Source organism: Phyllostomus discolor, chromosome 3 (assembly GCF_004126475.2).
Source record: "Phyllostomus discolor isolate MPI-MPIP mPhyDis1 chromosome 3, mPhyDis1.pri.v3, whole genome shotgun sequence".
Lineage (NCBI taxonomy): Eukaryota > Metazoa > Chordata > Mammalia > Chiroptera > Phyllostomidae > Phyllostomus > Phyllostomus discolor.
In genome coordinates, this window is record NC_040905.2 from 88,362,393 (window position 1) to 88,375,553 (window position 13,161).

The 13,161-nt window shown below is 41.1% G+C and overlaps 1 protein-coding gene across 4 annotated transcripts in view; it reads right to left on the bottom strand.

The window, feature by feature from the left end:
* Positions 1-631: 631 nt before the first annotated feature.
* FBN2 (fibrillin 2) overlaps positions 632-13,161 on the bottom strand; it is a 257,503-nt gene continuing 244,973 nt past the window's right edge. For 3 of the 4 annotated variants that reach the window (XM_036020716.1, XM_036020718.1, XM_036020715.1), the window contains 4 exons: positions 11,689-11,808; positions 6,709-6,940; positions 4,436-4,607; positions 632-2,540 (listed from right to left, as the gene is read on the bottom strand). In XM_036020716.1, the coding sequence (XP_035876609.1) occupies positions 2,166-2,540; positions 4,436-4,607; positions 6,709-6,940; positions 11,689-11,808 (899 nt within the window). In that variant the 3' untranslated portion in view covers positions 632-2,165. The remainder of the gene's footprint in view (positions 2,541-4,435; positions 4,608-6,708; positions 6,941-11,688; positions 11,809-13,161) is intronic. The other variant, XM_028506245.2, reaches the window with a different exon arrangement.

Consider the following 13,161-nt stretch of genomic DNA (forward strand, 5'->3'; position numbering starts at 1 on the left):
AAGCACAAAAATTCTCAAACCTTGTATCGAATTAACTTCTAAGATGTTTCTGTACTCGTTTCAATAGTGAATCAGAAGAGAGTTCATGTTAAATTACTTGTCACCTCTAGCCATTTCTCCACCAAGGAAAGTAACACTGCAAGACATAAGAAGCTGTGGATTATTTTGGGTGAAGATACCTTTGACTCGGGGTACACCTGCTGCGTACTTTTGCCTTAAAACTCCAGCTCAGGAAAGCCTTAATGAAGGAAGACTCTGAGAGAATGTCAGACTTCCTCACAGGTGTGTTAGGGCGCTTTAGCACAAGGGCACTCAGAGCCTATGTGAGGAGGAAGTGGAGACACTGAGGTCCCTAGAAGGTGGGTCCTAGGAGGCTTAGACTCTCTTCTGAAATGAACAACTAACTGCTGTGACGTCCTACTTGAACATGAACTGAAAACTGCAGTTGTCAGTTGAACATGGCTACTTACTTTGCATCACAGATTTGACAACATTCCCTTGTCTTCCTGTAAATGTACCTGGTTCTCCTTCTGGCACTTTCTTTCATACAGGTCCCCATCAAGCAAAGCCCCTGGTCCCTCCCACAGAAACCGCAAGGGTTGTAGTCCCATAAAACTCTCAACCAGCCAACTACCCCAAAATAAGCTTTATTGCAAGAAAAGTGTCATATTTGATACATAGACCTACAAAAACAAACAAGACCCAAAACCATAAGTTTTTCCTCACAAACACTTGATTACAAATTTACAAGGTTTTTTTTTTTTTAGTTATTAAAACAAAACAAAACAAAAGAACCGCAAACTGGATACAACTGGTTACTAATCTTTGGTCAGCACAGGTGTGCGAGGAAACCCGGAGCCTGCGTGTGCTTTGGCCATTTCACATTGAGGTTTGGTCACTGGTCCAGGGACAGGTTCTTGGGTTGAGAAGAACATGGACGCACTCTTATTATAGCACATTCTGGTACAATATCTTTTTAAATGACTAAAGCAAACTAAACATCAATTCATTGTACAAACATCTTTCATACACAATAGGCTATGATAAAATGAGGCATATGGTGTATAACTACAGTATTAATGAAAATTCTAAAAAAAAATGGATTTAAAAAAACAACATATATTCCTTGGCTGTACTGCATGATTTGTTTGCACATATGGCAATCCTGAAATAGCTTGAACATAATAAATGCACCATTAATCTAAGACAGCACCAAACACTACAGAATGCCAGGTGTTCCTTTTCAGAGGAACGGCAGTTCTTCAGCTGCCTACAGCACCACAAGTACGCAGCACGCCCTGGGTGAGAATGAGGTGTTGTGGGGAGCACATGTGCTTCCTTGAGGTTATGAGAAGGAAATACAGTACGGTTTGGCCTGCAACGCTACTGGTCTCACAAGCAGTCAAGGTATTTTGCTACAGTGTTGTGCTTCATCTTCGTCGCCTGGTGTGTCTGCTGATGTGGAATATCGTCACAATGAGCTGCTCTGGCTTTGATCTCCTTCGTAAAGAATCTAATGACATTTCTGTCTTTTAAATTATTGATTATACTGCCCATTCAGCTCTGTGAGGCTTTCTTTCTTTAAAATAATCAGATGTGTACCAGTTGGACAACTGGCAGAAAACCAAAGGAAACATCTCTTGAATCTACTGAATTTTTAAAAAAGCACCTCTAAAAGAAATAGCTCAATTTATAAATCTAAAGAAAAACAAGTGAGTTTCCCTTTTTGTTTACATAGTTTGTTCATTTCTCCATATATTACTGCATTAAAAATAAATAAACATCTATATTTTTTTTTAATTAGCAACTATAGCAAAATACCCAAAGTGTTACAGACTGCTAACAGGAAAAAAAAGAGCTCACATTATTTTTGTGCATTTAGTGCCATATGCTGATCTCTTGAACATTTAGGTTTTTTTTAATATATTTTAAAGTGAAGTTATATAAAAAATACAGTAACCACGGCTGCCTTTGTACTCAAATCTTTGGCCACACCAGAGTCTAAATTATCCCTCCCTGTGAGGGTCAACATTCTGAAGTCTGAGACAGGGAGGAAAGAAACAAAAGCTGTCTTTTTTTCCCTCTTTAAAATCAGTCATTGACTTTCAAAGGCTTCTGAAGGCTGGCTGTGCGCGGATTTGAGTCTGGAACCCAGTCTGTAAGTGTTAATAGAGTTGAATCTGCAGCCTCATTCTGAGAGCCTCCCCGAGTTCCCCTAGGAGGTAGTCGTCCTCATTGCTGTCTTCCAGTTTCTTAAGCTCCTTCTTCCTGTAGAGAGGGATGCTCGTGATTTCCAGTGTGTACGTGCCGGGCACCAGCTTCCTCTTGGCCGTGTGCAAGTAGCTGAGCCCGTTCCTTTGGTGGATGCGGAAGACGCCGTCATCGTTCCCTTGGGAGATGACGTAGCGGACATGGTTGTTGAGGGGCTCGATGGCAGGCATGAGTTCCAGGATGTGCTCCTTAGAGCCGAGGCCAGACAGGTTGAACTTCATTCTCATGGGGCTGTCCATGTCGACGCTGTCCAGGCTGACCTGTTCAACCTGGAGAAAAAGCAGGAAACGATGTGGGAAGAGCTTCTAGCAGCACAGGGAGAGGACTCCAAAGGGACAGGCTGCTGGGGCTGCAGCCACAGTGACAACCTATTGCTCCCCCTTTCTGCACTTTCCTTCAGGGTGCCGCGTGTGCAGGAGGCGGCTGTACCTTCCATCAGCTGTGAGAGAAGGTCAACTCCACAGCACTTGTCTGGCAAATCTCTTGGCCTTAACCAGGTAAGGTTACAGGGCTGAGCTTACAGACAGCATTCACATTTCGTTTTTTTTCTTAAATGAGTTTATGAGATATCATGCTCATTAGTAATAAAAGAAGACAACTTAGAAAATAATTGCAAGTCTTTTTTTTTTTTTTTTTGCTGTAGTGAAAAGAAGAAGTTCAGCTGTTATCCAGCAGCAGCAGCAGGGACTGTCCCCAGAGGAATCTGCACTTGGAAGGCCTGGCCTGATTTGCAAGGCCCACAAACCACAAGCGGCATGTGGGAGCATGTTTGCTAAGAGCCATTAGTGCAGAGGGAGGGACCCGCAGAGACCTTAGTGCTCGGGTCTGAGCCAGCTTCTGTAAAAGCCAATGGGGCGGGGACCAGTTACACCAAGTCTCAGTCAGAGGGATGGGCGGTTTAAGAGTGCTACTTCAGTAAGACAGGCAAAGCCAGCAAACAAAACAAAAACACCAATGCTTTGATTGGGCATCTGTTAAGTAAGAGCTTGGCTACAGTGGCCCAGAAGTGCCCATCAGTGTTCAGACAGACTCATATCCCAAGAACTGCAATGGACTTCCCAGACAGAATTTCTGTGTTTGTAGTTTGGGATGCTTGATGAACATCACAATTGTTAGATTTAAATCAGGTACCTTAGTCTTCTTAAAGTAAATGTAACATTGGCCTAGTTATTATTATACAATAAAACCACAGACCTTTTGGCGAGACAAATCTCATTTTACAGATAAAGTTTCTGAGGCCCAGGAAACTTTTCGAAGCAAGTTGCACAATTCCCACAGCCAGTTGGCTGTGGACTAAGTTTCTTTGGTGGAGGAATTTCTCATTGACATTAACTGAAGAGGCTGGTGCTATCCCTGGTCTTTGGGAAAATCATCGGCATCTCCAGCTATTACTCAGCGACATTCAGGCACTGTTCTAGGCACTTCACAGGATCAACTCAATCAATGCTCCCATCACCCTTCAGCAGTAGGGATTTTTTATTCCCATTTTATAGGTGAAAAAGTCGAGGTAGAGAGAGGTTAGGTAAACGTGCCCCACGTAACATCGGTGACAAGTGGGGACAAGTGGGGAGGGCAGGGAACATATTCAAAGCCAGGCAGTCTGCGGCCCACCCCTTTAATCTCTCTGCTAAAGGCCATTTACGACCAAGAAATGCCAGCAGCAGGCGATTCAGATCTTCAGTTCCTTAAAATAATTCAAGCTATTTGGAGATAAAATTTTTATGGGAGGAACACCTAACCTATAAATGTCACAGACTATGAGACTTAGTTGGCCGACATACTGAAAAAGAAAATCAGCCTAGTTTACCACAGATATATAAAACGATTGGACTAATTCAAAGTAATTTTTTTGAATTATTTAAAAAATAACTATTTTCTAGGTGGACATCCTACTGCCTTTGGCATAAGTCCAAAAATAAAACATATCATCTGAAGCTGTGAATCAAAAGTCCCCCCCCCCCCCAACCCAGCCTTGTGTTCTGAGCTGGTAATCAGCTCCCTTTGACTGACCTATCTCTGCCATGGTGTGTCCACTCATGCAGCCACTGCATTTCAAGACAGTCCTAATTCCCCAAGCCTGGAACCCTCATAAAGGTTAACTGCAGAATACATGTGACTCCACATGGATAAAATCTTGTGACAAAACAAAATGAGGTTTACTCACAGCGGGGGTTTCTGGCTCATGGACACTTCTCTTCTGTCTGCCGTCTTTCTTTGAGTAGCCGTTGATTTTGCATTCGTAGCAGGCTTCCGGGGACAGGGCGTTCTCCTCATCCACCTCTGCATCCAGGGGCAGGTACTGCCCTTTATTAAATCCCATTCCGGAGACACAGTGGCTATTTGCAACAAGAAGCAAGGTGGAGTTAGATTTCATCAGTAACTTTGACCACAGTTTTCTGGTGGTAGAGCAAAGATCTTTCAGAAATAAACCAATAAAGCAAACTCTAAGCTCACAAACATAAAAACCTAACAGTCTCTGTAACTCTTTTCTTCAACACTTCATACAGGAGATTTCCCTTATTCTGAAAGACAAAAATCATGAGAGTGAGCTCCAGGCTTCCCCAGTTTTATTTTCTAGTGATAACACTTTTTAAATTTAAGTATAATTGGAATACAATATTATATTAGTTATGTTAGTTTCAGGTATGCAATATAATGATGTCATCTTTATTCCTTAGAATGTGATCACTCCACTAATTCTAGTAATCATTTGTCACCATACAAACTTATTACGAGACTATTGATTATATTCCCCTTCACCTTTCTCACCACTCCCCCATCTCCCTCCCCTCTGCAATCAATCATCCTTTGGTCTCTGTTTCCCTGTGTCTGTTTTTGTTTTGTTTTTGTTTGCTTGTTTTAGATTTCACATTTAAATGAAAACAGTATTTGTCTTTCCCTCTCTGACTTATTTCACTTAACATAATACCCTTTAGGTTCACTTAACATAATTGCCATGTTGTTGCAAATGGCAATTATTTCTTTCTTTTTAATCCTGGCCTCAGAGGGGAAGTGGGGGATGGAGAGGGAGAGGAAGGGAGGGAAAGAGAGAGAGTGAGAGGGAGGGAGAGAGAGAGGGAGGATGGGAGAGAGAAACAATGGGTTCCTTCCTATATGCACCCCAATGAGGGATCAAACCTGTAACCTAGGTATGTGCCCTGACCTGGGATCAAACCCACAGTGTTGTGTACGAGGCAATGCTCCAACCAACTGAGCCACCCAGCCAGAGCTCATTCTTCTTTGGTGCTGCATAATATTCCCTTGCATTATGTACCGCATCTTCTTTATCCATTCATCTATCAATGGACACCTAGGTTTGTTTCCATATCTTGGCTATTGTAAATAATGCTGCAATGAGCATTGGAGTACATATAACTTTTCAGATTATTGTTTTCATTTCCTTCTGAGTCATCCCCAATTTTTAATCCTAAATAGGCTAAAGCACTTGAGTGTCGCTAACTGGGGAAAGCAGAAGCAGAGTATGCATTTCCAAGAGAATGCTAAGAGAAGTTGTGTGGCTCACAACAAAGCTCTCTGCTGTACGGACTGAGATTTCAGAACTTCCATTTGGGTCAGTGAAAGGGTCAATGTGTTGGCTCTGAATGACCCGTGTCTAGGCAAAGCCTTCTGTTTCAAGCATTATTATGTAGCGATGGTGGATGGGTCAGTCCATCCCCTCAGTGCCTGTCTCATACACTCCTTTCTCAGGAAAAGGAACCCAACCAACTCCTAAACTCCCACTTTCTGTGCTGCTAGCACAGGCTGCCTTGATGGAAGGATGCAGGTGGACAGCACCTCAGCCCCAGTTGACAGGGGCCTGAGAGGCTGCACTTGGGAAAGTGTGATTAGCTGGAGGAAACACAGCCCTACAGATATAGAGCCAGCCCCCAACCTCAACCCTGTGCTGAGAAGTGCCACACTGATGAGGCAGGTCTTTTCTGTGTGATAATATAAGGCCAGATGAGGAAAAGGAGGGACAAACTTGTTCCTCAGGAACCACTGGGCAGGTGCCTGCCAAAATTCATAGAAAAACCTGGGGAGAAGCCGTTTCCACTTGGACCTCACAACCTAGGTGTCCATGGCAACATGTGAGCTGCATTTTAAAGTATCTGTTACTCTCTGGCATTGAGGGATCTGATGGAATCACTTTAGGCCTTTATGTGGGGAAGAAAGTGATATTTGTGCGCAAGTTCAAGTCCTATGCATACCACAAAAGAAGTAATCCTGTAATATGGATATAATCCTAATGCCTTCTTGGTGCTTCTCCCTCCCATACCCTAAGTGATCCATGCTTTCGTCTCTTGGGCTTCTAATCACCATTCACATCCCTGCAGGGCCAGGCCACCAGGCAGCTTGAACTTAGTAGGGAAGGCTGAGTTAGACCATGCCCCTTGGACGACCTTTGTGTTCCGGTGTGTGGGAAGGCCGGTGGCTTACCCCTGTCCCACTCTGTAGTACCCCGGCGGGCAGCCACAGAGGTAGCCCCCTTCTGTGTTAGAGCAGCCATAATTGCAGGGGTTCTTGGAGGACGAGCACTCGTTCACGTCGTGACAGGCGCTGGAGAACTGGTCGAAGGAGAACCCTGAGGGGCAGGCGCACTTGTAACTGCCCAGGGTGTTGTAGCAGGACGCAGAGCCGCAGGCGCCGGGGTTGGAGCACTCGTTCTCGTCTGGCGACACAAAACAAGAAACTCTTTACAAGGGAAGGCGGCAGGGATGGGAGGAGCCCGTGTCTCAGAGTCCCTATGATTTAAAAAACGTTCAGTCCCCTGGCTGGTTTACAAAGCATATGAAAATAAAACATAAATAAAATGACAAAACCCAACAAATCCTCCTAAATTTTTCCTGTAGAAAACCTTGCCCAACAGTTTTATATACTGTCTGTGCTGTTTATGAATACATTGGCAGCCCTTCAGGACAGGTATTTGCAGTTTGCCTGCTGAACTGCTCTTCTCTCAGCTGACGTCACTCAGCAGCCTGTTCTCTCGGCAGGTGCACAGAGGCAGTAGGTTACCAGCTGCTGGAGGCTGTGGGGAGGGGGTAATGGAGAATGACTCCTCACAGGGAACTGATGGGGATGGAGATCGTTTTGGGGTTGCTGAAAAAATGTGGCGGTGCTGCTGGCTGCACACTCTAGTGAGAACACAGCAAAAACCTTTGAACTGAATACTTTAAAAAGGTGAATTTTATGGTATGTGAATTATATCTCAGTTTAAAAAAGCCTACATTTATATTTGTATTTGTATCCATTGTCCCAGCAGTTCCCAAAGCCTTCGTTATACTATATATGGAGAAAATACATAAAAATCTGAATACCCTAAATGAAAATGATTGCAATAAACACTATTTATTTGGGCCTATTGAACCCGCAATCAACTTTTAACTGCTCCAGGGCCCATTCGGCGCAGACTGTGCCTTCTGAGAAGGCTCGCATCCAGCCGTCAGCCGACGCAGGCCTTACTAGTTTAATGGCTAGCATTCTACTCTATAAACACCTGACAGCAGGATAATTACAGGTTATACCTACGGTTGCATTTATCATTTTTACAAACGCAAAACCCAATTGTGCTTTTAAATATGGAGACTCCAGCTTTGCCTTTAACTGTCTGGTTGGCATGCAGCGTGTGGCTAGACTCCTTTGGGGTTTATGATAAATTCAAATCTCACCCTGGACACAAGTTGCTTCTGTTCTGTGGGAGATTCTCTCACAGTTTTGCGACTCCAGTGGAGCACAGTGTGTCTGTGTTCTTAATACATGACAAGTGTCTGTGTCGGGCCACGTGGGGAAATGAGCCTGTCTGCCAGCGGGTGTGCGCCTGGGAGCCGGCAGCGAGAGCGAAGTGCAGAGCGGCCGGCGGGGCTCAGCGGTTATGGAAGATGCAGATGGCGTCTCAGTGAAGAGGCCTCTCAGACAGGAAATTAAACTCCATTAAGTACAGCACTGAGGTTACCAAAAGGGTAGATGTTATTAGGCACATTTTTGTATCATGATTATGGTTTCAGAATTAAACTAGACTGCCAAATGTGGAATTCTTAATCACTGGATATAAAACCTACTATGATTATCTAATATGTACAAATCCTTAGCCTTCATTTCATGGGGAAAAAGTATATATATATATATATATATATATATATATATATATATATATATATATATAAATTCCTCATAGCTAAGCTACCTATGACAAATATAACTGCTATTTTATTTCTACCGACAGAAGACTTGAAATTCTGCCACAAAGGCTCACCTGCTTTTACAATTAAATATGACATTTATATGCACCATTTCTCTAACAGAGAATTTAAATTAGGATAGAATTTCACAAAATGATCCTTCTATGAAAATGGTAGTAGACATTATGTTAAGTAGGAAACTTACCAGGCAAAACCAATTGATGAAATACATCTCATTTTAACATACCAGTGACAAAAAGTTTTAAAACATATAATATTTTTGGAAGCACCATGATATATTTCATGTTTATATGCTATAAAGGTACATCATAGTATAATTTTATAGACTTACATAGTCTGACTTTTACAGTATGTTCTTGTGTGAGACATACTTTGAATTGACTCAAGCCTCACCAAGCTGTGTTTGAATTATTTTGAAAGGCCACAGAAGCAACTGGAAATTACTAATACTAAATAACTTAAAGCCTTATATATTAATACAATTTTTTCCTCATATGAAAATGTTAATAATATTCATTTATTTTCAATTTTGAATAATTATAATGCTTGCAAATATTTGAGGATGTTACCTACATCTGTATAACCTATGCACCAGAATGTGATCAATGTTCTGTGGTAACTGGCTGGAAGCTTCCTAAAATATTCATTTGAATGAAAAGCTTTTTTCAATATTAACACTTACAAAGAACCGTCGCTGTCCTGAGACTGGAAGCAGTGCTGACAACAGTGCAGGTTTACAGCCGAACAGCACTGCAGTGATCTGACGCAATGACTGACGGTCATTTGTGCCTCTGCCAGGACACCCAGACGGGTCTGTCTAGGATTCCGCTCTGGTCTCCCCTCAGTCTGAATGACTGAAGATACTGACACACACAGGGACAAATAAAAATGATGTGTGCCTTTTGATTTGCATTTTGTCATAATTCTTGTTTTGTTTTGTTTTTGCTAACTTGTTGCTTTTATTAGTTCCTAATGGGTTGTTTAATTCTATTCCTGCTATATATTTGAGTTAAGATCCCAACTGTGTTATGTGGATTCAAGGCGGGAAGTCAGAAATTTTATTAGTGACTAGCAGGGGTTTTCAACCCTGCAAAGAAAACTCTAGAATCTGTCAAGTAAATCTCTGCTGTATCTTATTCACTCAGGGATCTGATGCTGAGAGGCACCCATTCTGGCCCAGCAAGCTTACAAACAAATATTTACGGTTGGGGATGTCTGCTTATGTCTTGAGTTTTGAACTCATCTTTGAAACCATCTATCCTTCTGTCCACAGGGTCCCTCCTGATGAGAAGACACACTGGCCTCTGGCTGTACTCCAGTGTGAGATGTCCTGTGTGCCTGCTTTGCTGAGGTGCCCACTCCAAGGACCCCACAAAGGTCTTGATTTTGAGTCAGACCAGATTTAGTAAAAGCCTCTGTGTCTATTTTTGCCTTACATGTTTACAGACAGAAACTTCAGGAAACTTAAAAACTTAGAAATTGAGTTGATACTCCATACATATTCCTATTCTACTTATGATTACCTTAAAAACAAGAATTATATGTTAGCTGACATGTAAAATATTAGAGGATCATTCTTTTCCATTTAGTTCCATAGAATTAACTAAGAAGTCCATTTTACTTACTAAAGTGTTGTATGTCATGTTTTGTAAATGACGCAATGTAATAAAATAGTTTCATACTGTTTTAGTAGCTATCTAAAGAACTACCAGTCTCTATATTCTGAACAGTGTGCCTACAATTTGCCTCTGTTTATAAATCAAGAAATCAGGGAATAGGACTTTTTCAACATTTTTTTTTTCAGTGAAGAGAGAAAGGAAACTTATAAAATTATTTTGATTGTCAGTCTAACTCATCATTTTGATAATCCTTTAAAACTCTGTCCTTAAGCTCTTAATCATTAATAGTTTGCATTTCCCCCCAAGAGTATGTATTCGTGGTGTGGCCAAGCACCTGCCTTTGACCTGGCACATGGGCATAGAATAGTCCTAACTTTCAGAGTTGGTTTCCTCCTTCGAAATTTATCTTTTTTTCTCAATTCACCAAACTGTCATTTGAAATTTCTTGTGAGAGGACCATAAAGGATAAACTCTGATTAATTTATGCAGTAGATTGAGCACAGTGAAATATTTGAAGTACATGTGAGGCAACTGAAATCACAACAGAAGCAGGAAGCACCCTGCCATTTCTCTGCAAGACCACTGTTCTCCTTTCAGCTTGGTTACACCAGCATCTAAGGTCACAGTGGGTCATATGGTATGTCCATGAAGTGCATTCCAAAGGGACCAAGAAGTCAGGTTACTGGCTGGGTTCTCAAACAGAGAGTGGAATTCTCTTTGATCAATTGCTCCTTAAAAAGAGAATTTCCTTGACTATCATCAATCCAAGAAACACAGCAGAGTGCCTGTTTGGAATTTTTAACAAGATTTTCAACTGGAATTTTCAACAGAATTTGCTATAATTAGGTACTATTTGTACCTTAAAATACTTCAGCTCCTTCATTACACCTGTGTGACTGCACAGCTCGGATGGATGGTCCTCATTAAGTTGATCTGAATTCCTTCAGATTTGTATGAGGGAGATAGATGAGTAAGCCTTCAATCCCAAAACTAAAGATACTAAATCACTGATAAAAAGCCCCTGACCTTGTCAAATGAAGATGATAATTCTTTCTTTTTTTTTTTTACTCCCATTCCAGCCCACCCACCCATCCCTCCCCCACCTCCCTCCCATTTCCACCCGGCCCCTAGTTTTTGTCCGTGTGTCCTTTATATTTGTTCCTGTAAACCCTTCCCATTCTGCCCCGAAATTCCCTCCCCTCTCCCCTTTGGTCACTGTCAGCCTGTCCTGTATTTCAGTGTCTTTGACTATGTTTTGCTTGTTTCTTTGTTTTGTTGTTTAGGTTCCTGTTGAAGATGATGATTCTTGACACCATCTTCAGAAACTTAAAATTATATCCAATAGAAAGTTAAAATTATAAATGCTCTCATTGAGTTACCTTTCAGGTACTTAAAATCATATTTCTCATTGTGGGTATTTTCAAACATACACAAGTACAGAGACTAATGTAATGGACTCCCATGCACCATTCTTAAGCACTGTTTTTTAAGTTTTAGGATTCAAAGTCTACATTGAAACATTAACCTTTATTATTTGTTCATTTCACTTATGATGCTTTATGGTGAGAAAAGCAGATGCTACCTAGGAAGTGAGTACTCACCAACACACTGATTCCACTGGTAATGCTGGATATACCCTTGAGGGCAACCACACCTGTAGCCTCCTAGGATGTTCTGGCAGCCATGTTGGCACCTGTGGTTTCCATCACATTCATCAACATCTGCAAAAATAAGCCAGCAAGATCTTCATGTAACCTTTTTCTACTAGTCTTAAATATACTCCCAACACAGCCTGGGGAAACTATTATCAGGGAAACAAACAAGTAAGACACTCAAAGAGGCTGTGATTTTTCCAAGTCACATGGTTATCAGTGGTGGCACAAAGAATGCTTCTGAGATAAGATTTCATTCTTATACTATCCACCAGACCATGCTATGCCAATGCTCTAAATAACATCTTGATTTCTGCAAGTCGACCACAGCTACCACAAATGTTGTGCATATGGTCTGACTTATTCAATCAGTGATATAAACATATTTGCATTACATATTCTAGTAGATTGAAAAGCGATTGACATGTAATCCTCATTTTCAGGAAGATACAATCACTAGAGAGATTAGCTAAAAAGTGTAATTGTTTTGCACACAAATTTTTTTATTACCATTCAAGATTAATTAGAGGCAAATTTTAAGTATTCAAATGTTATTTTTAGACATGCTGCGGTATTATTACACATATGGGATAATTTCTTTGTTCATACATGCATACACTTTTGGAATGACTATCGAGGCTTTGAGATCTATCCATAAAGAATAAAATAAAATTGGCATGTCTGACGTGCATGTAACAAATTTATATGGATAATTAATAAATGGTATCTTATGTGGAGAGTCACAGGCTTAACTCACACGTGGCAAGCAGCTGTATGTTCAGAATACTTTCAAAGTCTCAACAACTTCAAATATAAAATATTAAAATAGAAAAATTTAAAACAACTTTTCTTGGTGGAAAATTCAATACATAAAAATGCCCTACAATTTTTAAAAAAGATTTTATTTATTTGTTTTTAGAAAGGAAGGGAGGGAGAAAGAGAGGAAGAGAAACACTGATACAAGAGAACATCGATCGGTTGCCTCTTGCATGCACCCTGACAGGGGACTGAACCCGCAACCCAGGCTCGTGCCCTGACTGGAAAGTAGACTGGTGACGTCTTGCTTTGCAGGACAACCCCCAACCAACTGGGTCACATGGGTCAGAGCATAAAGATTATCTTAAAAACTTTAGAATATATTTCTACAATTCATAATCATATATGGGTGACTAAAATCAATAAAACATAAGTTGCAGTATTATATAAAATATAAGGGTGTTGTATATAGTCTCACAATCTCTGCTATAGGTATTTTGTAAAAGATACCAATCATAATACATTTGTCTTACAATGGAAATACTGAAGAATCATGGGCAGATTTTTACTTTATTGCCACTTGAAACATTCCCTCAGACTTCACAGGAAATACCCACTGAAGGGAGACTGGAGGAATGCCCATTGTAGAAAAGAGAGTGAATCAAG